This window comes from Bos grunniens, chromosome 6 (assembly GCF_055505025.1).
Source record: "Bos grunniens cultivar Pamir isolate PY7600 chromosome 6, Bosgru_T2T1.0, whole genome shotgun sequence".
NCBI classification, from domain to species: domain Eukaryota; kingdom Metazoa; phylum Chordata; class Mammalia; order Artiodactyla; family Bovidae; genus Bos; species Bos grunniens.
The window spans coordinates 20,475,500-20,499,084 of NC_141170.1; the positions used below are offsets into that span (position 1 = coordinate 20,475,500).

The 23,585-nt window shown below is 42.9% G+C and overlaps 2 protein-coding genes and 2 pseudogenes across 15 annotated transcripts in view; 3 read left to right on the forward strand and 1 right to left on the reverse strand.

The window, feature by feature from the left end:
• Positions 1–519, reverse strand: part of ENOPH1 (enolase-phosphatase 1) — a 38,588-nt gene extending 38,069 nt beyond the window's left edge. The window contains exon 1 of one of the 3 annotated variants that reach the window (XM_086405147.1): positions 319–519. Coding sequence is in view for 1 of the 3 variants with exons in the window: in XM_086405142.1 (XP_086261268.1) it covers positions 13–300 (288 nt within the window). In the remaining 2 variants the exon portion in view is untranslated. Of the gene's footprint in view, positions 1–12 lie in introns of all 3 variants that reach the window. The other 2 variants (XM_086405146.1, XM_086405142.1) reach the window with 2 other exon arrangements.
• On the forward strand, positions 109–5,967 carry HNRNPDL (heterogeneous nuclear ribonucleoprotein D like). 11 transcript variants are annotated; one of them, XR_015165238.1, is made up of 9 exons: positions 109–1,336; positions 2,137–2,305; positions 2,402–2,563; positions 3,035–3,166; positions 3,343–3,457; positions 3,990–4,160; positions 4,457–4,548; positions 4,915–5,019; positions 5,706–5,967. XR_015165238.1 is itself a non-coding variant. In XM_086405134.1 (8 exons), exons 1-7 carry the CDS (start codon positions 894–896, stop codon positions 4,525–4,527), a joined length of 1,263 nt encoding a protein of 420 aa, XP_086261260.1. In that variant the 5' UTR covers positions 109–893; the 3' UTR covers positions 4,528–4,548; positions 5,706–5,967. The 11 variants fall into 11 exon arrangements, 7 of the variants coding, with proteins under 7 accessions (XP_086261260.1, XP_086261261.1, XP_086261263.1 ...); XR_015165240.1 differs by lacking the exon at positions 3,990–4,160; XM_086405134.1 differs by lacking the exon at positions 4,915–5,019.
• Positions 5,968–17,976: 12,009 nt separating this feature from the next.
• LOC147370383 (ATP synthase F(0) complex subunit C1, mitochondrial-like) lies at positions 17,977–20,159 on the forward strand (annotated as a pseudogene). Its single transcript, XR_015165242.1, has 2 exons — positions 17,977–18,309; positions 19,168–20,159. The product of XR_015165242.1 is annotated as an ATP synthase F(0) complex subunit C1, mitochondrial-like (transcript).
• A 26-nt stretch (positions 20,160–20,185) lies between these two features.
• On the forward strand, positions 20,186–22,253 carry LOC147370384 (growth hormone-inducible transmembrane protein pseudogene; annotated as a pseudogene).
• The last annotated feature ends 1,332 nt before the right edge of the window (positions 22,254–23,585 follow it).

Below are 23,585 nucleotides of genomic sequence, written 5' to 3' on the forward strand. Positions count from 1 at the left end.
GGCGGTCCTCACGAGGTTCCGAGGGGGCGGGGCGAGGCACGGTGCCGACGTCGATTGGCCGCTAGAGGGCCTCGAACCCGATCCGTCAAAATGGGGCCTCGCGTGGGCGGGAACAAAGAAGCGAACGCGGGAGACGGGTGCGCGGGCGCGCGCTCTCCGCAGACTGGTTGAGCGAGCGGGAGAGGCTCGGGGCACGTGCAGACGGGAGCCCCGCGAGTGGCGCGCCGGGGATGTGAGTGCCCCTTGCCCTCTACGGCACCTAGCCCCCTCCCTCCCCGCCCACTGCTTCGGCTTTGGCATTTTTTACAGTAATCCGACCGGGTCCGCGCCCTTCCTCCCGTTCCTCAGCCACCGAAGGAGGCCGTTCAGGTCCCGGTCAGCTGGACGGCGTCGGCCGATCGGCTAGCGCGAGGCCCGCCGCGCCCCCCTCGGCCCGCGCGCCTGGGGCGGCAGCGGAAGAGGCGTCCGCGCCGCGCGGCCGCCCTGAGAGGCCGCCGCGCGCCCGCTTCCTGTTCGGCTGGTTCCAGCCAGCTCGAGGACAAAACACGCGTGCGCGCGGCGGGCGGACGGCTGGCGCGCTCGCCGCCTCAGCCGCCAGCGCCGGGCGCAGTCCGCCTTTTTCCGGAGCGGCGCGGCCACGGTGCTAATCGATAGCAGCAGCTCTGCGCTGGGGGAACCGAGGGCGGAAAAAGGCGGGGTTGACGGCTCTTGGCTGGGAGTGGGCTGGACCGGACGCCAGAGACAAAAGGCTCTCAAGGCAAGAGGGACTGTGGCGTTGCTCGGGATTCTGACCCCAGGACTCGCCCCGTCGTTGTTTCTCTTCTGACGCGTCTCTCTCTTCCCAAGCCCGCGTCCCCTCACTCGCGACCTCGCTTCTCAGCAGGAGGGCCGTGATGGAGGTCCCGCCCCGACTCTCCCATGTGCCGCCGCCATTGTTCCCCTCCGCTCCCGCTACTTTAGCCTCCCGCAGCCTCTCCCATTGGCGGCCGCGGCCGCCGCGGCAGCTCGCCCCGCTCCTCCCTTCGCTCGCTCCCAGCTCCGCCCGGCAGGGGGCGCGCCGGGCCCAGCGCCACGTCACCGCCCAGCAGCCCTCCCGATTGGCGGGCGGGGCGGCTATAAAGGGAGGGCGCAGGCGGCGCCCGGATCTCTTCCGCCGCCATTTTAAATCCAGCTCCATACAACGCTCCGCCGCCGCTGCTGCCGCGACTCGGTCTGCGCGCCAGCACCTTCCGGCCGACCACTCCGCCGCTATGGAAGACATGAACGAGTACAGCAACATAGAGGAGTTCGCCGAGGGATCCAAGATCAACGCGAGCAAGAACCAGCAGGATGACGGGTACCGCACGCTTCTCGCCTCTCCCCTCCTTTCCCCTCCCCCAGCGCGCCGCACGCGCTCTTCGTCCCTCGGGATCCGCGCGCTACCTTTCCCCACCTCACCCGCCCATTCTTGCCCCGAGTCGATTCTCCCGCGTGTCCGCCGGACCCCACTAGATCGGAGGGAAGAGGAAAGTAGGAGACGGACGGGGTTACTGGAGAGCCCCGCGGAAGGTGGGGGAAGGGCAGAGGGTTTGGAGGCGGAGGGCGGCGGCGTCTGGGGCCAGAGTGCGCAGGCGCCGCGTGGGGCTTGAGGGGGAGGGGCCGGACTGGCCGCGCCGCACACTGCAGCTGCCGCCGCCTCTTCACTGTATCTGTTAGGGCTCCGGGCAGATTTTCTGGGGAGGATGCAGGGGGACCCTTGGTTTGGGAACCTGTAGGCGACTGGTGCCCAGATCTCCAGTGTGCGTGATGATGAGTTCTTCAGGTGGAACACTGACAGCTGAGGAAGACGGTGAACCTGAGTAGTGGGCGTTCACTTTAGAAAGTTGCATTTTCCTAGTTCGGAACGGTCTTTTAACGTGTTTGGTTGGCCTCGTTTAAACTTTGCCTGGTGCAGTGTGGAGAGCGAAGATTTGGATAAGTGACCTTGATGGAATTTGGGGCTTTTTGTGGTCTTTGGTTCCTGTGTGTTTGTAAACAGGTGACATTACTTGTACGTGGGTATGAATTTCCCCGTGCTTATAGTTTGTAGTAAACGTAACTTTAGAATTTAACCGTTTTAGCTACTGCTGTTTGTAAATAAACAACTTTTATTTCTAGTAAAATGTTTATTGGAGGCTTGAGCTGGGATACAAGCAAGAAAGATCTGACTGAATATTTGTCTCGATTTGGGGAAGTTGTGGACTGCACGATTAAAACAGATCCTGTTACTGGAAGATCACGAGGATTTGGATTTGTGCTTTTCAAGGATGCTGCTAGTGTTGATAAGGTATGAACCTGTTTGCATCGTGCTTTTTGTGTGCGTTTTGCAAGTCGTTCGGAGGGTTGGTTGTATGTTGTCAGATCACATAAATCTGTCTTCTAGGTTTTGGAACTGAAAGAACACAAACTGGATGGCAAATTGATAGACCCTAAAAGGGCCAAAGCTTTAAAGGGGAAGGAACCCCCAAAAAAGGTTTTCGTGGGTGGATTGAGCCCAGATACTTCGGAGGAACAAATTAAAGAATATTTTGGAGCCTTTGGAGAGGTGCGCCGTGCTTTTGTTTATGCGTATTCTCATTCGATACGTTTATGTAACATTTTGTCCCTGGCCCAGTTCTTAAAGAATAAAGGGTTCGGTCAGGGTGGAATTAAATCATTGCTCAAGTCCCTCCCTTATCACTGCTTTATGTGTTACAATGGAAACTAGTATCTAAATTAATGGAAATTAATAGCTAATTTATTTCAGCAAAAAGGTGGATGCTTTGGTGTGGTCAGGATTGGAGTGGCATCTGTGGGGTACAAAAGGCTGTTGAGGTTTTCCTCTCCCCTCTAAATAAATGGTTTGTAGATAAGCCAGGTTACTCTACTTTGATGTTGATAATGAAACAATTTATACAGAAGTCAATTCATGAGAGTAACATACTTTGTTAAAGATTGTGAATGACTTGTGTCATTCTGAAACATTTTGGTAGCTTTTTAACTACTGGGTGATCTTGAGTGTGCATCTTGATTTCAGATTGAAAATATTGAACTTCCTATGGATACAAAAACAAATGAAAGAAGAGGATTTTGCTTTATTACATATACAGATGAGGAGCCAGTAAAGAAATTGTTAGAAAGCAGATACCATCAAATTGGTTCTGGGAAGGTAAAGCCATTTGGATTCTGTTCAGTGAACAGTGGGGTGGGTTTGTTTGGTTTTGGTTTTGGTTTTGGGTTTTTTTTTTAAAGGGAAATTTCACAGCCTGTTATGAGAAGGGAAAAAATGGCTTGACATTAGAACAGCAGTAACAATTTTGTATTCTTTTTACCTTTTGTTTATAGTGTGAAATCAAAGTTGCACAACCCAAAGAGGTATATAGACAGCAACAGCAGCAACAAAAGGGAGGAAGAGGTGCAGCAGCTGGTGGGCGAGGTGGTACTAGGGGTCGAGGCCGAGGTGAGACCTAATCCCAGGGAAATGACGCAGTGGTTTACGCTATCAACTGCTAAATATGAATAAGCCCATTGGAGAGTAAAGCCAAATTTAAACTGTTACAGCATGCAAAGTGCTCGTTTTAGTCCATGGGTTTTTGTTTTATTCGTTTCACTTTGAATAGCCAGTCTGACAGTGTCAGTACTGATGGGAAAATAATACCATTGAATGTAATTAAGATTACATGATACACTTTGGCATAATAGGTTTTCTGTGGCAGGAGTCCTTGTTCTAAACATGCTTGCTGTCTTCTTGATTTTTTTATCCCCCATTAGATTTAGGAAACCTGATACTGGCACAGTTGGACTTTATACACACACCCCTCTTTTTTTTTTTTTTAATGACAACTGTAAGTGATATTTTCTTGACCAGATAGCGCTGTAGATGTCCATTATTCCTTTTTAAGATTTGCAGAGTGAGGGACAGGAATGCATCATTTTATGTTAGGACTGGGGGTCAGAAGTTGTTTCCTAACAATCATTGTGCATTGTTTCAGGTCAGGGCCAAAACTGGAACCAAGGATTTAATAACTATTATGATCAAGGATATGGAAATTACAATAGTGCCTATGGTGGTGATCAAAACTATAGTGGCTATGGCGGCTATGATTATACTGGGTATAACTATGGGAACTATGGATATGGACAGGGATATGCAGACTACAGTGGTAAGAATATTTATTTAACTTCATAAACCAATGGTATTAAGATTCATCTCAACTCTGAGATTGTGTTATAGAAGTGTTTAGAGTTAAATTTTTGAGATGTAATAGTCACGGGGTTATACGGATTTAGTGACTGGTTATTGTGAGCATTCTAGAATGTGATATGTGCCTAATTTATAGTGACTTAAAATACCTAATTCTATTTGGCATGCAGAATTTTGTACATCTAATAGCTTTTAAATATATAGCAAAACCATATCATTAAAAGCTAAGTGTAATTTTTTGTCTTTTCCACATAGGCCAACAGAGCACTTACGGCAAGGCATCCCGAGGGGGTGGCAATCACCAAAACAATTACCAGCCGTATTAAAGGGGACACTGCAGAAAACAGGTGTGTATCAGAGTTCAAGAAACCAGTAGAAATGTCTAATGTAATTTAAAGATCAATAGACAAAATGAGTAAAAACAAAATACCACGTAGCGTGTTTTTACTAAATTGTTAAATTTTTACTTGCTTTATGAGCCTGTTTTGCCTAAAGTGTCTATAGATCTTTAACTTTAAAGTTTTATCTCACTTTCTTTAGTAATACAGAAAAACTTAAGAGTTTTTCTGTTTGCTTTGTGTACCAGGTGGTCTAGAGGAATAATTAAACTTTTTAGAACTATTAACAGGTAAAGTACTGAAATGGGTACAACTTAAGGAAAACAAGAATGTTGTCTTCTAACTCTGACATTATACCTTGTTTGTACCCGCCAGCGGGAACTTCATTGCAGGCCGTGTGTCACCCTGACCACGTCTATCTCTGGGGGTCGCACGTTGCGGGCAGAGCGCAAGGCATACACCAGAAAACGCTGTCCTGTGGTATGGTCTCTTCCAACTTCATGTACCAGCGTAAAGATTAAAGTGGAAAACTTCAGACTTTGGCTTCTTTTTTAATCATTTTGAAGATTAAGTGTCTAAACTTAACTTAAATGGTTTTTTACAGGAGTTAAAGTACATAAATGCCTTTTTACAGCTTAATCATTTTGGTCTTCTGTTTAGTGTTGTATTTCAATTGTGGAGCCTCATTTTAAGTGTTCATTCTTTAAGATTTAATGCTTGCTTTTTCTTTTTATAGCTAATAGTGAAATCTACAAACCAAAACAAGAACTTTAAAATCTGGGATTTAAATTAAAGATCATATGCACATAGCAATTTGTTGCCTTGAAATACAAGCGTGTTAGAAATTCGTGTTTGTAATAGAATTTTACATGGCTTACTAGAGACACTTCTAGTAAACCTTCATCTAGCACAGTTCAATCTGTGAATATGAAAAGATTGTGTTCCCGGATTTTCTAAGTAAATTTTAATATCATATGGGAACTTCAAGGTGAGATGGTGATGATGATTATAATTACCCAAACTGCATTTTGCCAATGAATTTGCATGTGATCTTTAATTATTGAAGAAAAGAATAAAGTGAGAACTTAAAACAATTCATGAAAGTGGACCTTAGAAAGCTTGCCGGAGTTGCACAAATCTAATTGCTATTTTGTTTTTGTTTTTAGGAAGAGATTGCTAAAGTAACCATCTTGCAGGAGGACATTGAAGATTGGTCTTCTGTTGATCTAAGATGATTATTTTGTAAAAGACTTTCTAGTGTACAAGACACAATTTGTGTCCAACTGTATATAGCCGCCAATTAGTTTTCTTTGTTTTTACTTTGTCTTTTGCTATCTGTGTTATGACTCTGTGGATTTGTGTTTATACAGACTTTATTTGTATGATTACATGTTAAACCTCAAATAAATGCTTCCTTATGTGATTGTTTTTCTGCGTCAGGTACTAAATAGCTCTGTAAAAGTGTAATTTTAAATAAGCAATAATTAACGCACAGTTTATTTTGTAGGGAGTCTTGCTCCATAGGAAGAGAAAACTGTGGTCCTTTATGAATAGCCAGCTGCAGTGTCTGCTCTGTTCCCCTTGTTTGTTAGATGTATTCTATGCTCTGGAGACTTCATTTTCCTCTCTAACTGAGGCTTCCATCATAACCTTTAATGTTGTTTCCTCTCTGCCTATCTGGAGACATTGTCATGAAAGTTTCTGTGGCATAGTTATACTGTTGTGATTAGTGGGAGCTTTCTAGTAGACCATGAGTCTTTGGTTATATTTTGAAAAGTAAATTTTTAATGGCACAAAGCATGCTGGTAGCTCCTTTATGAAGAAAATGTTTTGCTTTGTTGTCTCCGGAAAGGCATTTTTTTAATGGATTGTTGTATTCAGTGGTCTGCTAGAAAAAGCTTTGACTAATCATAATACCATAACTTTGTTTTCTTGATTAAAATGTCCAAATATACCCATTGCGGGGTTGGGCGGGGGGTGGGGGGCTAAAACTGTGTTATAGGAGCTACAGGTTAAGAATATCAGATATAGTTAGATTTTACACAACAATTTTGGCAAATAGGTATGAAGTTATTAAAGTTTGAACAAAACTTAGATTAAAAGATTTGAAGTAGTAGCTGAGTAAATTAAGTGTATTCTATTCTGTTGGTTTTATGTCACGGCAAGCACTGAACTGAACAAAATGTTTTCTCCTGGGGCATTGTTAGGAAGCTGTACTGGGTGTTAACTGTTCGATGGTGTGAGTTCTTAGAAGGCATGGGTAGTAGGTTTCAGTCATTTTTTATGCGGTTAGTGCATGAGCTGAATAGTTGAGCATATTCACATTCAGACGTAAATGAATAATGGAGAAGGATAACCCTTGATTCTTATGTAAACGCAAGTCGTAAGTGTGACCAAGTCATGTCATTACAACACATCTTCCTGGTGCATTAAAAAGAAAACCTTTTAGCTCTAGATTTGGGAGGATATCCTAGATAAGTTTTACATTCAGTGTAGTTAACTGAGTTTAATGTTTTCGGTCTTGTTGCTTTGGTTTCAAGTTCGCCATTAGGATTGGCATACATGTTTACTTGTGGAATAGTTCACCTCACCTTCAACCAAGTGTAAATTTTTTTATGCTAATGAACCTGCCTCTTGTTTTCTTTGGTGCCTGCAACTTTCTTTATTCCAGTGATGTTTGTACTTGGTGGGCTATCAAGTTATAATGCTTTTGGCCTTGTTTTGCTCCTGTTTTGCTATTTGACCTTAAACCTAAGCTAAGTACCAGTGTTGGCTATTGCAAGGGATTGTTTATTCTTTCAACATGCAACCTTAGGGGACAGAAAGGAGATTTTCGTTTTAAGTTATGTTGTCAAGTCAGTAGGTGCAGTGTCTTTAGGGCAGTAAATCTTGTAAGTTCAAATATATGATTAGGTGACAAGTTGACATTGAGATTGTCCTTTCCCTGATCAAAAACGAATAAAAGCTTTTTTTAAACAAAATCCATACTCTTCAGTCAAGTCTTGATATATATAATTTTGAAGAAATACACTACATCGAGTGATTGTCTGAGGTCTTTTAGAAAAATGAAGTACCTATGACAGACATAACTCAATTAGCCTGTATTTTTCTTAAATATACTTCCTGAATAGTTTTGACCAAGTTGTGTGTGTTGCTCCTTACCCTTAGAGACACCTTAATTATTTAACAGTTTTATTGAACAGCATGTTAATATTTTGTAGTCTGAGATACATTTACATGATTAAGAATTTAGAGTTAAATTAAGATGCTTATTGAGATATTAACATGGATAAACAGCATTTATTCCATTCTCTTCCATGCATCTTTTTCATAATGGTGAAGGGAACTGGGTCCTTCGTCAAGATTTAATAGGATGTCAACCATAAGATGCTGTTTCACTAATTACATAATTGCATTTTTAATGCAGTTTTTAGTTACAGGAGGTAGAACTAATGGTGTGTTTCTACCATTTGGGTTTCTCCTACCCGTAATGCAAAATCAAGAGATGTCATTCTGTGAAAATAATTACCTCAGAATTGTCAACTTAACAGGGCTTTCCTAGTGACAGCTGGTAAAGAATCCGCCTGCAGTGCGGGAGACCTGGGTTCGATCCCTGGGTTGGGAAGATCCCCTGGAGAAAGGAAAAGCTACCCACTCCAGTATTCTGACCTGTAGAATTCCATGGATTGTTTATTGTCCATGGGGTTGCAAAGTCAGCCACGACTGAGTGCCTTTTGCTTCACTTTCAACTTAACAGAATTGCCATCTACTGTGGTTTCTAGATTTGTGGCTGCCGTGTTCTGCACATGGCATTTTAATTTAGACTTAATAATGTCTTTTTGTCTTGAAATAGTAAAATTAGATGTGAGATTTCAGTTTTGGTTGAAGCGAAAATAGTTCATCACCTTTGCTCGACCACTGCATTTTATAAAACGTAGGAGAGAGTTTGCTGGTGTTCTGTGAATTTCAGGGAAATGCTGAACATTCTAAAGGCTGAGTTTGTGTTCCTTTAAGTGGCAGTTAAATTTCTGACTTTCTGTCTATTCGGGAGGAGTAACCCTATTTGGGGAAGTAGATTGTAAGTTCACAGGGTGACAGGGTTTAGGTGTGATTGGGGAAGGAATATTCAATGATCTCTGATTTCGTAAAGATAAAAATTTCAAGTAACAGTGCTTAAGGTTTTGGTTTCTCAAAAAACAGCACATGGTAGAAATACATGAGAAACACTACTACAGACAAGTTCTCACTTAATGCTTACCTCCTTTTGAGACTCAGCAAAAATGAGTTCTCTTCAGACAACAGAAGGAATGAATGTCGATACATAAACACTTTTAAAAAGACACATTGTAATTGACTTGTGGGATCTTAGTTCCCTGACCAGGATTGAACCCAGATCCCAAACAGCTGAAGGGTAACCACTGGAAAGAAAGTAAAAGTGAAAGTAGAGTCACTCAGTCGTGTCCGAATCTTTGTGACCCCATGGGCTGTAGCCTACAACGCTCCTCCGTCCATGGGATTTTCCAGGCAAGAGTACCAGAGTGGGTTGCCATTTCCTTCTCCAGGAGATCTTCCCAACCTAGGAATCGAACCTGGGTCTCCTGCATTGTAGGCAGATGCTTTAGCATCTGAGCCACCAGGAAAGATGGCAGGAAGTAACCAATGGGCTGGCAGGTAATTGCCAGTATTTCCTGTCGATGAGGTTGCGCAAAGGCAGTTTCTTTAGAAGTATCTACTCAGAAATTCCAACCAGTCCATTCTGAAGGAGATCAGCCCTGGGATTTCTTTGGAGGGAGTGATGCTGAAGCTGAAACTCTAGTACTTTGGCCACCTCATGCGAAGAGTTGACTCATTGGAAAAGACTCTGATGCTGGGAGGGATTGGGGGCAGGAGGAGAAGGGGACGAGAGAGGATGAGATGGCCGGATGGGATCACTGACTTGATGGACGTGAGTCAGTGAACTCCGGGAGTTGGTGATGGACAGGGAGGCTGGGCGTGCTGCGATTCCTGGGGTCACAAAGAGTCGGAGACGACTGAGCAACTGAACTGAACTGAACTCAGAAATTGTGTGTTGGCTGGTGAACATACACACAGGGTGGTGGATGAGACAGGAATGCCCAGCCCTGCAAAGTAACCTCTGGAAAATCCCTGATTTTTCAAGTTGAAGGAGTTAGCTACTAGAAAATTAACTCATTTCATTTGGGATCTGTTACAGTCCTATCAGGCATCTCTGAGGCTTAGGTTCAGTGTTTAGGAGTGATCTTACTAAGGTTGATGCCAAGATCTTTTGTAGGAAAGTAGGATTTTATTACAGTTGATTTATTCTGATGAAACGGGCCTAGATAAACTGGAGCAACTACTTACTCCAGTGAGAGCTGTCCTATGGGATTGACTCATTGCTTTGGTTGCCTTTGAACCAAGACATTTGATACATGGAAGTTCTTAGGCAATTCACAGGGACCAAAAGAGGGTGTGTCAGTGAAGACTAAAATATAGCATAATTCCAGTATTTTTCATTATCAGGAAAGCCTTCTCATGGCCTTTATGTTGAATGGCTTATGTGTCACATATTGCTCTCATTATGTAGTGACATTTCTATTAAAGGCATATGGCTGTCAGAACATGTACAGTGATACTCGGCATTATAACATCAATTTATTGATGCCAGGTAAAATAAAAAAAGCAAGTGTTTCCATTAGCTCTTACACATATTTTAATGTGATTTTTTTTCAATCAAAAATTTTAAACATTATTTTTGGTGGCACTGGGTTTGTTGCTGCCTGAGGGTTTTCTCTACTTGCAGTGAGTGGGGGCTGGTCTTCACTGGTGCAGACCTGTCATTGTGGTGGCTTGTCTTGCTGTAGAGTACAGACTGTAAGAGTGTCAGATTAGTAATTGTGGCTAAGGAGTTTAGTGGTGCTGTGGCATGTGTTATCTTCCCAAACCAGGGATTGAACCCTGCCTCTGCAGGCAGATTCTTAACTACTGGACCAGCAGGGAAGTCCTCATGTGACTTACTTTTAAAATACTGGAAATAGGACTACCTGCTGGCCCGGTGGTAAGAATCTGCCTGCCAATGCAGGGGACATAGGTTTGACTTCTGGTTTGGGAAGATTCCATGTGCAGGGGAGCAACTTCTGATGCCTCCATGCTCTATGGCCAAACAAGCAACAACTAATGAGCCCTTGTGCCACAACTGCTGAAGCTCATGTGCCCTAGAGCCAGCAAGTTGCAAAAAGCCAGCAGCAAGCTTGCATGCTGCAGCTGCCAAAGCCCCTGCACCCTAAAGCCCAAATTCCAAAACAAGACACCGCGACTAGAGAGTAGCCTCTCTTCACTGCCTGAGTGCAGCAACGAAGACCCAGCGTAACTAAAAGTAGTTATGAAGCAGCGTGTATATGTAAAAAAAGATTTTTTAATAAGATACTGAAAACAAGTCCAATAATTTTTGCTACTCTCTAGGACTTAACTATATACTCAGTACATCATTGGAGATAAGGAAAGAGAAAAGTCACTTTTTAGTATGTAATTTTTTTATAATTGGAAAAATGATAAAATATTTGTACAGATATAATTTTTAAAAGTTATGCATTTGAATGACCAGAAAATAAACAGACCCCCAAATTACACTTTTGATCGCATTTTAAATGTCTATTTTTTCATATATATATATTTTTAGTTACAATTATGTAAAAATAGGACTTAGATCCTGTTATAACTAAGAATAACTTCACATGAATAACTTCACATATTCCTTCTTGGTTGGGGGGTGGGGTGTCGAGGAGGGTAGTCATACCACTCTTAGTTCCCTGATGACCAGAGATCAAACCCGTGCCCCCTGCATTGGCACCAGAGTGTTAACCACTGACTGCCAGGAAAGTTACCAGACATTCTCAACCAGGAAATAATACAGGCATTAATTGCTGTTCTCTTGACAATTTCATGGGAAAATACGGAGACTCTTTTAGTATAACTTAAGAGCAACCATCACGGTTTATTAACCCCATTTAGGAGTTGCCATAGGAAAGAAGAAAAAGCACTATGTGAAGATGTCAAGTTTCTCAAAATTACTCTGTAAATCACTGCTAAGATCATACCCTATTCTTTTATGAATTTGCAATACATATTTACATTTCTGTGCATTAGTGCACTCCTACCTATAGTGTACAGTATCCAGATACATATAACTTCATGAGATAGAAAAGGCATTCAGGGATACCTTGGAAATACTAAAGTACTGTGTCAGATTATCTCAAGCAATCAGGTGAGTCACATAAATTCTTTGGTTTCCCAGTGCATATAAAACTTAAGTTTACACTATAGTCGACTAAATGTGTAATAGCATTATGTCTAAAAAATGTGTACCCCTTAATTTAAAAATACTGCTAAAAAGGTTTAACCATCATCTGAGCCTTCAGCAAGTAGTCTTCACTGCTAGAGGGTTTTGCCTCAGTGTTGATGCTGCTGACTGATCAGGGTGGTGGTTGCTGAAGGCTGGGAACAGAAATGAGGTTTGCCACATTGAATGGTTTTTCCCTTTCATGATCAGTTTCTCTATAGCTCTTAGTGCTATTTAATATCTACTCACAGTAGAACTTCAGAATTGGAGTCAACCCTCTCCAGCCCTGCCACTGCTTTACCAACAAAATTATGTCGTATTCTAAAATTTTTGAATCTTCACAGAATCTTCAACAGTAGTTTACATCTCAAGAAACCACTTTCTTTGTTCATCTGTAAGAAGCAATTCCTCTTCCATTTTATTGTGAGACTGCAGTAATTCAGACATATCCTCAGACTTCACTTCTAATTCTCTCTTCCCATTTCCACCACATCTCCCTGCTGAAGTCATGAATCCCCCAAAGTCATCCATGAGAGCTGGAATCAACTTCTTGCAAACTGGCATCTGACATTTTGACCTCATGAAGCACAAATGTTCTTTAATGGCATCTAGAATGGTGGATCTTTTTGACAGGGTTTTCAATTGACTTTGCCCAGATCCATCAGAGGAATCACAAAGCATGACAGCTATAGCCCTGTGAGGATGGACATTGAAGGGACTGATGCTGAAGCTGAAGCTTCAGCTTTGGCCACCTGATGCAAAGAGCCAACTCATTGGAAAAGACCCTGATGCTGGGAAAGGTTGAGGGCAGGAGGAGAAGGGGACGACAGAGGATGAGATGGTTGGATGGCATTGCTGACTCAATGGACATGAGTTTGAACAAGCTCTGGGAGATGGTGAAGGACAGGGAGGCCTGGCGTGCTGCAGTCCATATATTTGCAAAGAGTCAGACACCACTGAGCGACTGAACAACAGCCTTACCAAATGGCTTTCTTCAGGAAGACTTGAAACTACTCCTTGATCCCTGGGCTGCAGAATGGGTGCCGTGTTAGCAGGCATGAAAATAGCAATTAGCTCATTGTGCATCTCCATCAGAGCTCTTCATTGCATTGTCAATGAGCAGTAATACTTTGAAAGGAATCATCTCTTCTGAGTAGTTCTCTCAACAGTGGACTTAAAATAGGAAACCATGTTGTCAACAGATGTGCTGTCCTCTAGGCTGTGGCTATTTATAGATCACGGGAGACGGCTTCTTTCTTAAACATCAAGAAACAGCCTCTGCTGGCTTCAAACTTTTTTTCCTGCCGCTTCCTCGCCTCTCTTGACCTTCAGGGAATGGAAGAGAGTTAGGACTTTGCTCTGGAGTAGGCTCTGGCTTGAGAGACTCTTGTGGCTGGTTTGGTCTTCTGTCCAGACCACTCAGATTTTCTCCATAACAACAGCAAGGTTGTTTGGCTTTCTTATCATTCATGTGTTCACTGGAGTAGCACTTCTAATTTTCCTCAAGAACTTTTCCTTTGCATTCACAACTTGGCTGTTTGATGCAAGAGGTGCACTATTAAAGCCTATCTCAGTTTTAGACATGCCTTCCTCAGGAAGCTTAATCATGTTTCGCTTCTGGTTTAAACTGAGAGATGCATAACTCTTGATTTCACCTGAACACTTAGAGGCTACTGTAGGGTTGTTGACTGGCCTAATACTGTTGTGTCTCAAACAGCAGAGAGGCCTGAGGAGAGGGAGAGAGGTGGGGGACTAGACAGTCAGTGGCACAATCAGAACACACACTTTAGGACTCGCCTGGTGGTCCAGTGGTTAAGAATCTGCCTGCCAACACAGGCAACATGGGTTTGGTCCCTGGTCCTGGAAGATTCCACATATCGCCAGGCATCTGAGCCCACGCACCACAACTGCTGAAGCCCACGTGTCCTAGAGCCCATGCTCCACAGTAAGAGAAGCCACTGCAATGAGAAACCCATGTACAGCAACAAAGACCCAGTGCAGCTAAAACTTAAGTTTTTTTTTTTAAAAAAAGCACACACTTATTGATTGCATTCTTAAATGGGCATGGTTCCCAATGCCCAAAACAATTACACTTTTTAAATCGAGGAACACTGTTGGCAGAACACCATAACAAATATGAAAGTAATTTTAAAAGTTTTATATCTTTTGACAATTACCAAAATGTGATGCAGAGAAACTAAGTGAGCAAACGCTATTGGAAAAATGATAACAGTTGCTCAATACAGGGTTACTGCAAACTCCATTAAAAAAGAAAAAAGGATTAATAACATCTGGAAAACACAAGTGCAATAAAATGAGGTATTCATGTATAATTTTTCAAAAAATATTTACTTGCCTCTGCATTCAGCAACTATGGCCTTTTAAATAGTTCAATCCTTCTAAAGAAAATTAAGCAGGATAAAATTTTTTTTTTAAGTCTTAATTCTTAAGAGAATTAGGATCATGGCATCTCGTTCCATCAGTTCAGTTCAGTCACTCAGTCATGTCCAACTCCTTTCGACCCCATGAACCACAGCACACCAGGGCTCCCTGTCCATCACCAACTCCTGGAGTTCACTCAGACTCACGTCCATCAAGTCAGTGATCCCATCCAGCCATCTCATTCTCTGTCGTCCCCTTCTTCTCCTGCCCCCAATCCTTCCCAGCATCAGAGTCTCCCAATGAGTCAACTCTTCGCATGAGGTGGCCGAAGAACTGGAGCTTCAGCTTTAGCATCATTCCTTCCAAAGATATCCAAGGGCTGATCTTCAGAATGGACTGGTTGGATCTCCTTGCAGTCCAAGGGACTCAAGAGTCTTCTCCAACACCACAGTTCAAAAGCATCAATTCTTCGGCACTCAGCTTTCTTCACAGTCCAACTCTCACATCCAAGCATGACCACTGGAAAAACCATAGCCTTGACTAGACAGACCTTTGTTGGCAAACTAATGTCTCTGCTTTTCAATATGCTATCTAGGTTGGTCATAACTTTCCTTCCAAGGAGTAAGCGTCTTTTAATTTTTTGGCTGCAGTCACCATCTGCAGTGATTTTGGAGCCCCCAAAAATAAAGTCTGACACTGTTTCCACTGTTTCCCCATCTATTTCCCATGAACTGATGGGACCGGATGCCATGATCTTACTTTTCTGAATGTTGAGCTTTAAGCCAACTTTTTCACTCTCCACTTTCACTTTCATCAAGAGGCTTTTTAGTTCCTCTTCACTTTCTGCCATAAGGGTGGGGTCATCTGCATATCTGAGGTTATTGATATTTCTCCCGGCAATCTTGATTCCAGCTTGTGCTTCTTCCAGCCCCGGGTTTCTCATGATGTGCTCTGCATATAAATTAAATAAGCAGGGTGACAATGTTATACAGCCTTGACGTGCTCCTTTTCCTATTTGGAACCAGTCTAGTTCCATCACTTCATAGCAAATAGATGGGGAAAAAATGAAAACAGTGGCAGATTTTATTTTCTTGGGCTCCAAAATCACTGTGGACGGTGACTGCAGCCATGAAATTAAAAGAACCATGCACATTGGAAGAAAAGCTGTGACAGACAAACCCAGACATCGCATTAAAAAGCAGTAACATCTTTGATGACAAAGGTACGTCTAGTCAAATCTGTGGTCTTTCCAGTAGTCATGTACCAGTCTTCCCAGTCAGTCATAAAGAAGGCTGAATGCTGAAGAATTGATACTTTTGAACTTTGGTGTTGAGAAGACTCTTGAGAGTCCCTTGGACAGCAAGGAGTTCACACCAGTCCTAAAGGAAATGAAACCTGAATATTCATTGGAAGGACTGATGCTGAAGCTGAAGCTGCAGTACTTTTGGCCGTCTGATGTGAAGAGCCGACTTATTGGAAAAGACCCTGATGCTGAGAAAGACTGAAGGCAGGAGAACGGGATGACAGAGGATGAGATGGTTGGACGGCATCACCGACTCAATGGACATGAGTTTGAGCAAACTCTGGGAGATAGTGGAGGACAGGGAAGCCTGGTGTGCTGCAATCCATGAGGTTGCAAAGAGTCAGAAATGACTGAGCAACTGAACAACAAGAGAACTGGAAGAGCTGAAAAGGTAATGGGAGATTGACCTGGCTAAAATCTGACAGAAGATTAAAATCTAGAGAAGCAAACATAGCACTCAAATCTGGGTTTGATGGCCTCACTGGACTAAGGGCACAGAAGCCAAAAATGTAGGTCCAATCCCCAGTGGAGACTCTGATACCCCATTGCTCCATTAAACTAAGGGCTTGCAAAGGGCTACAGTTTCCAGGCGAGGGATAACCTGGATTCCTCATTTGGGTGGTTAAGGCAACTTCAGTCTCAGAATTTAGATTAAGATAGTGCTAGGAAAAGTTGGAGAAGGCAATGGCAACCCACTCCAGTGGTCTTGCCTGGAGAATCCCAGGGACAGAGGAGCCTGATGGGCTGCCGTCTATGGGGTCGCACAGAGTCGGACACGACTGAAGCGACTTAGCAGTAGCAGGAAAAGTAATGGAGAAGGCAATGGCACCCCACTCCAGTACTCTTGCCTGGAAAATCCCATGGACGGAGGAGCCTGGAAGGCTGCAGTCCATGGGATCGCTGAGGATCAGATATGACTGAGCGACTTCACTTTCACTTTTCACTTTCATGCATTGGAGAAGGAAATGGCAACCCACTCCAGTGTTCTTGCCTGGAGAATCCCAGGGATGGGGGAGCCTGGTGGGCTGCTGTCTATGGGGTCGCACAGAGTCGGACACGACTGAAGCGACTTAGCAGCGGCAGCAGGAAAAGTAAAGGGCCTCAAGAGCTTGAAAGAATCAAATGAAAATCATTATTTCATCCTAGGTTTCTGATTGTTTCTACAAATATTTGTTCAAACATAATGACCCATAAATAAAACCAGCACAAGTGAGAATCAGCACACACAGTGTACAATTCCAGGAAGCATCAGGCCTCCATGCTTATCATGTTGAAATAATATATAAGCTTGAAAATAGCTCCAGGGAAGAGGAAACTATAAAAACATGACAGTAGGTCTGATAAAGAATCAAACAGGACTTACACAAATAAAACAGCACAATAAATGAAATTAAAAGCAAAAGATAGGTGAGTCTAACCACAGATTGGGCACAACTTAAGAATACAGAACTGAAGGATGAATAAGAAGTAACAATCCAAAATGTATGGAAAGACAAAAACAAGAAAACTGCCTTAGAGAACCAGTGACATTAAGGATACAGTGGATAGATATAACATGTTTAGTTGGAAGTTTAAAATATGAGGCGATACGGGGCTTCCCTGGTGGCTCAGTGTTAAAGAATCCACCTGCCAGTGTAGAAAACGTGGGTTCAATCCCTGATCTGGGAAGATCCCACATGCCTCAGAGCAACTAAGTCCATGTGCCACAACTCTTGAGCCCACGATCTAAAGCCTCAAAGCCACAACTACCGAAGCCCATGTGCCCTAGAGCCCATGATCTACAATAAGAGAAGCCACCACAATGAGAAGCCTGCTTACCGCAACTAAAGAGTATCCCCTGCTCACCAGAAACTACAGGAAAACCCATGCAGCAACAAAGACCCAGCACAGAATAAAAGGCAATGAAGAGATAAATGGCTGACATTTTTTTCAGAAGCTTTGGAAGACAATCTACAGGCTCAGTATACCAATAAACTGTAAGTAACAAAAAATACTGAGAAATCTTTATAAAGGCTCATCATGGTGAAACCAAAATATTCAACCACAAAGAGAAAATCCTTAATACAGCTACATCTAGATCCAACCACCAGTAAGCACGAAATACAAGAAATAGAGGCACCTGTTAAACTACCACGAAGAAGCAATGATCCAAATCTAGATTGTGGGAAATTCAGCTATTAGAATGTCCCACATCTTCAAAAAATAAATGACATAAATAACTGGGCAGTGGAGGTGGTTCAACTGTAAAAGACTTATGGTAATCAATATATATTATGGTAAGCAAGCATTTAAAGTACAAATCACTATTTCTTTAATTATGACATGGTATGGGTTTCCCTGGTGGCTCAGTGGTAAAGAATCTGCCTGCCAGTGCAGGAGACAGGAGTTCAGTCCCTCCTCTGGGAAGATCCCCTAGAGAAGGAAATAGCAATCCACTCCTGTATTCTTGTCTGGGAAATCCCATGGACATGGGAGCCTGACAAGCTACAGTCCATGGGGTTGCAAAAGAGTGGAACATGACTGAGCAACTGAACAAGTATGGATTTTACGGAAAATGGAGACTGCCTCCCCATATTTGGGGAATTCCCATCATATGAGTCTTGGTGAGAAGCAAAGAGTACCACTTAATGTCCTGCTGAAAAAAATCACCTTTCCAAGTCCTAGAGCTAAAGCTGGGAGATTGAAAAACATGCAGACCCCTGGGGCACTACTCATTCCTCCTGCTCTTATCTGCTTTTTCTGTTGTTCAGTTGGTAAGTCCTGTCCAACTCTTTGTGACCCCACAAACTGCAGCACACCAGGCTTCCCTGTCCTTCACTATCTCCCAGAGTTTGCTCAAACTCATGTCCACTGAGTCAGTGATGCCATCTCATCCTCTGTTACCCCCTTCTCCTCCTGCCTTCACTCTTTCCCAGCATCAGGGTCTTTTCCAATGAGTCAGCTCTTCAAATCAGGTGGCCAGAGTTTTGGAGCTTCAGCAGCAGTCCTTCTGATGAATATTCAGGACTGATTTCCTTTAGGATTGGCTGGTTTGATCTTCTTGCAGTCCAAGGGATTCTCAAGAGTTTCCTCCAGTACCCCAGTCTGAAAGCATCAGTTCTTCAGCATTCAGCCAACTCTCACATCCATTCATGACTACTGAAAAAAACGTAGCTTGGACTATACAGACCTTTGTCAGCAAAATGATGTCTCTGCTTTTTAATATGTTGTCTAGGTATGTCATAGCTTTATCTTCCAAGGAGTTCAGTTCAGTCACTCAGTCGTGTCCGAGTCTTTGCGACCCCATGAACCGCAGCATGCCAGGCCTCCCTGTCCATCACCAACTCCTGGAGTCCACCCAAACCCATGTCCATTGAGTCAGTGATGCCATCCATCTCATCCTCTGTCGTCCCCTTCTCCTCCTGCCCTCAATCTTTCCCAGCATCAGGGTCTTTTCAAATGAGTCAGCTCTTCACATCAGGTGGCGTCATTTAATTTTGTGGCTACAGTCACCATCCACAGTAACTTTGGAGCCCAAGAAAATAAAATCTGTCACTGTTTCCATCACTTCATGGCAAATAGATTCAGAAAAAAGTGGAAACAGTGACCGATCTACTCTTGTCCCAAGGGTCTGATCAGGCTTGTGTCTGCCTCCTTCCTGAGGAAGCCAGCAGTCCCATCTGAACAGCCTTCCTACAGCAGTGTCCCACTCTAGGAGGCTAGGCGGGAGTCCCAGACCAGTGCTGATATTGACACAGCAGCCAAGTTTATTGGCGCTGGGGCTGCCACGTTTGGTGTGGCTGGTTCAGGAGCCAGCATTGGAACAGTCTTTGGCAGCTTGATCGCTGACTATGCCAGGAACCCATCCCTGAAGCAGCAACTCTTCCCTGTGCCGTTCTGGGCTTTGCCGTGGCTGAGGCTAGGAGGCTCTTCTGTCTGATGGTCCCCTTCCTCATCTTCACCGTGTGAGACTCCGTGGAGGTCACCTACTTATCCTTGCTGCTCAACTCCAGGCCATGCCCAGTACTTTACCATTAAACACAGCATTTCTGGGACTTCCCTGGTGGTCCAGTGGTTAAGACTTCACCTTCCAATGCAGGGGATGAGAGCTCCATCCCTGATTGGAGAGCTAAAATCCCATATTCCTCAGGCCAAAAAACCAAAACATAGGACAGAAGCAATACTGTAACAAATTCAATGAAGACTTTTTGTTAAAATCTGGTCCACAGAATAAATTAAAAAAATAATAATAATATTGAAAAAAAGAACTACACATCATATAGAGTCACTTTATTTATAATTTTATCTCTAAAGAACACTGATCATAATTAAGCCTTGTGTAAATATAAATAAATAAATGCAAAAAAAAAAAGGTCCACAGGAAAAAAGTCTTAAGAAAAAGTTTCTCTAAAAATAAAAAAACCTTTCTCAGCCTCTCTTACAGCCAGAGCACAGATTTATGACCTCAACTCTCATTCAGAGTTCTCCTATAGCAGACGTTGAAACAGAAGTGAATGGAATTGATTCAGTGGGATCAGTGCTAGGACAGGTGGCTGCCGTGGTGGTATTCCTTTTCCAAGAGAGCAGTGGTGTATTAGCAGCATCATCCAGATTCCAGCATTGATGGCGTCAGTGCCGAAAGCAGCATGTTTGTGGACAGCAGGAGCGGCAGCAGGAGAAACAAGGGGAGCTTTATGGAGCCCATTCTGCGGTGTGATTTTGGAAATAATTCCTGGATGAGAGTTCCCGGTGTGGCTTTCCAACTCTCCTAGAGAGTCTAATACTAAAATAGTCATTATTAAATTCACTTTTAGTTAAAAAAAAAAGAAAAAGAGGAAAGGATATATAACAGATGAATTAATGGAAGCAGTGCCAGAATAGCAGATTGAGGCCATCCAAAATTTCACTACTCCATAAAAGAAATGAGAACAGTGGCCAAAGTTGTCAAAATCAACTTCTTCAAAACTCTGGAAATAAAGTCTTGCAAGGATCCAAGGAGAGGTCTTTTGGCCTAAAACTCAACATTCCAAAAACAAAGATCATAGCATCTGGTCCCATCACTTCATGCAAATAGATGGGAAAACAATGGAAACAGTGAGAGACTTTATTTTCTTGGGCTCCAAAATCACTGCAGATGGTGACTATGGCCATGAAATTAAAAGATGCTTGCTCCTTGGAAGAAAAGCTATGACCAACCTAGACAGCATATTGAAAAGCAGAGACATTACTTTGCCAACAAAGGTCTGTCTAGTCAAAGCTATGATTTTTCCAGTAGTCATGTATGGATGTGAGAGTTGGACCTATAAAGAAAGCTGAGTGCCCAAGAATTGATGCTTTTGAACTGTGGTGTTGGAGAAGACTCTTGAGAGTCCCTTGGACTGCAAGAATATCAAACCAGTGAATCCTAAAGGAAATCAGTCCTGAATATTCATTGGAAGGACTGATGCTGAAGCTGAAACTCCAATCCTTTGGCCACCTGATGTGAAGAACTGACTCCTTGGAAAAGACCCTAAAGCTGGGAAAGATTGAAGGCAGGAGGAGAAGGGGACGACAGAGGATGAGATGGTTGGGTGCCATCACTGACTTGATGGACATCAGTTTGAGCAAGCTCTGGGAGTTGGTGATGGACAGGGAAGCCTGGCATGCTGCAGTCCATGGGGTTGCAAGGAGTAGGACAGGACTGAGCGACTGAACTGATAGGAAAGCTGGGCAAGAACTCGAGTAGGTAACTTTGGAACCATCATTGGAAAAACATTTAAAACTGGTCAGATGAGAAGATGTTTTTATGGCTGGAAGGGCTGCTGTTGGTCTTGGTGCTTTGTGCTTTGATCACTTGGGAATGTCTAATGAGATTGGAGCTATTGAAAAGGCTATGATTTGGCCTCAGTATGTGAAAGATAGAATTCATTCCACTGTATGTATTAACTCTTAGCAGGAAGCATTGGCTTAACAGCTTCATCTGCTTTGGCGGTGAACAGAACTCCTTCTCTCAAGAACTTCATGATGAAAGGCTCTTCAGTGTTGATTGGTGCAACCTTTGCAGCCATAACTGGAGCTGGAATGCTGATACAGTCAGTATTGTATTATTGGAACCCAGGCCCAAAACATCTTGCTTGGTTATTACTATCAGGTGTGATCAGTGCAGTGGTGGCTCCTCAAAATATTATGAGGACCTTTTCTCATCAGAGCAGAGGGGTACACTGCTGGCATTGTGGGAGACCTTTCCAATGTGGCCATGTGTCCACCCAATGAGAAGTTTCTGAACATGAGAGCACCCTTGGGCATGGGCCTAGATCTTGTCTTTGTGTTCTCACTGGGATCTGTTTCTTCCACCTGCCACGGTGGCTGTTGCCACTGTATACTCAGTAGCAATTTATGGTAGATTAGTTCTTTTCAGCATGTTTCTTATGTATGATACACAGGAATCAATCAAGTATGCAGAAGTAGTACCAGTGTATACGGTTCAAAAATATGACCCTATCAACTCAATGCTGGGAATCTACATGGAGACATTAAATATATTTACACTGGTTGTCAGTATTCTACCAACTGGAGGCAACAGAAAGAAGTGAAGTGACTCAGCTTCTGACTTCCTTAATACTTCAGATATCTGGCTTAACAGGGGAAGATTTTCCCTAAATAGGGGCTTCCTGCACTAATGATAAAGAACCTGCCTGCCTCCATCATGCAGGAGATGTAAGAGACATAGGTTCAATCCCTGGGTTGAGGAGATCCCCTGGAGGAGTGTGTGGCAACACACTCCAGTATTCTTGCTTGGAGAATCTCACGGACAGAGGAGCCTGGCAAGCTACAGTCCGTGGGGTTGCAAAGAGTTGGACAGGACTGAAGCGACTTAGCACACATGCATGCATGTTCATTAAATAGTTTGTGCAAGCAGCTTTCATTGAAGTTTAGAAGACAAGAACTTGTCAACATGTTTCAGGTGTTACAGTGATATGATGCTTCAGGTCTGCTTTTTCTTCTGGAGAATAAATTCAGTAGTTCTCTTCCAAATAGCGCACTCATTTTCAATTCTCATGTTTGAATAATTCTAAAATGTTCTGATGAATGTGAAAACTGGTTTGTGTTGCAGGAATTAAAGTGTTTTATCGATTTTTAAATTTATTTGGTTAAGTGAAATTTAGGAAACGTGTGCCTGCATTTTTTTTTTTTTTTGAGTGTGGGATATTAACAAGTAATGTTATAAGTAACATAGGGTTTGGTAAAAGGACAAGAGAGAAGTAAAGGGTCAGCTGTGGTCTTTCTGTGAAAACTTAAAACTTGGCACATATGTAATTGTGGTGAGCCAGGGAGGGAGTCTGGATGTTTGAAAATAAGTTCTGGCTGTACATCTGCTAACTTATCAGAAGCATTGAGCAGAAAACAAAGACATAGATGATTCTCAGGACTCTCCTTACAACATAGATGTGGTCATGTTTGACTTCTCATTGTTTCACACTTTTAAGAGAGTCCACAATGTTAAATATATGGAGAATTCCTCTTACATAATATATATTAAAAACAAAAAACAGACAAGAGGGTGGCAGAGGATGATATGGTTAGACAGCATCACTGACTCCCCTTGGATGTGAACTTGAGCAAATTCTAGAAGATAGTGGAGGGTGGGGAAGTCCGGTGAGCTGCAGTCCATGGAGTTGCAGTCGGACACGAGTTAGTGACTGAACAGCAGCAATATATATTACATATGTGTGTTGAAGTCGTGAATCGTCTAGAACAAAATATCATTAAAACACTCAGGAAAAAATATTCAAAGCATAAAAATTCTTGCATTTTTAAATATACAAAGCAGACTCACAGATATAGAGAACAAATTAATGGTTACCAGTGGGGAGGGGGAAGGGGCAGAGGCAATATAGGGGTGGGAGAGTAAAAGGTACAAACTATCATGTATAAAATAAGCTGCAAGGATATATTGTATAATCCAGGAAATAGTAGCCAATACTTTATGATAAGTATAAACGGAGCCTAATCTTTAAAAATTATACTGTGAATCACTATATTGTAATATGTAATATATAATATTGT

What these genes read in the sequence shown, in the direction of transcription:
- HNRNPDL (XM_086405134.1), top strand. Translation starts at nt 894, where the DNA reads ATGGAGGTCCCGCCCCGACTCTCCCATGTGCCGCCGCCATTGTTCCCC. An exon ending in AAGAACCAGCAGGATGACGG is followed by an intron (nt 1,337 to 2,136) that starts GTACCGCACGCT and finishes TTTTATTTCTAG; the next exon opens with TAAAATGTTTATTGGAGGCT. An exon ending in ATCAAATTGGTTCTGGGAAG is followed by an intron (nt 3,167 to 3,342) that starts GTAAAGCCATTT and finishes TTTTGTTTATAG; the next exon opens with TGTGAAATCAAAGTTGCACA.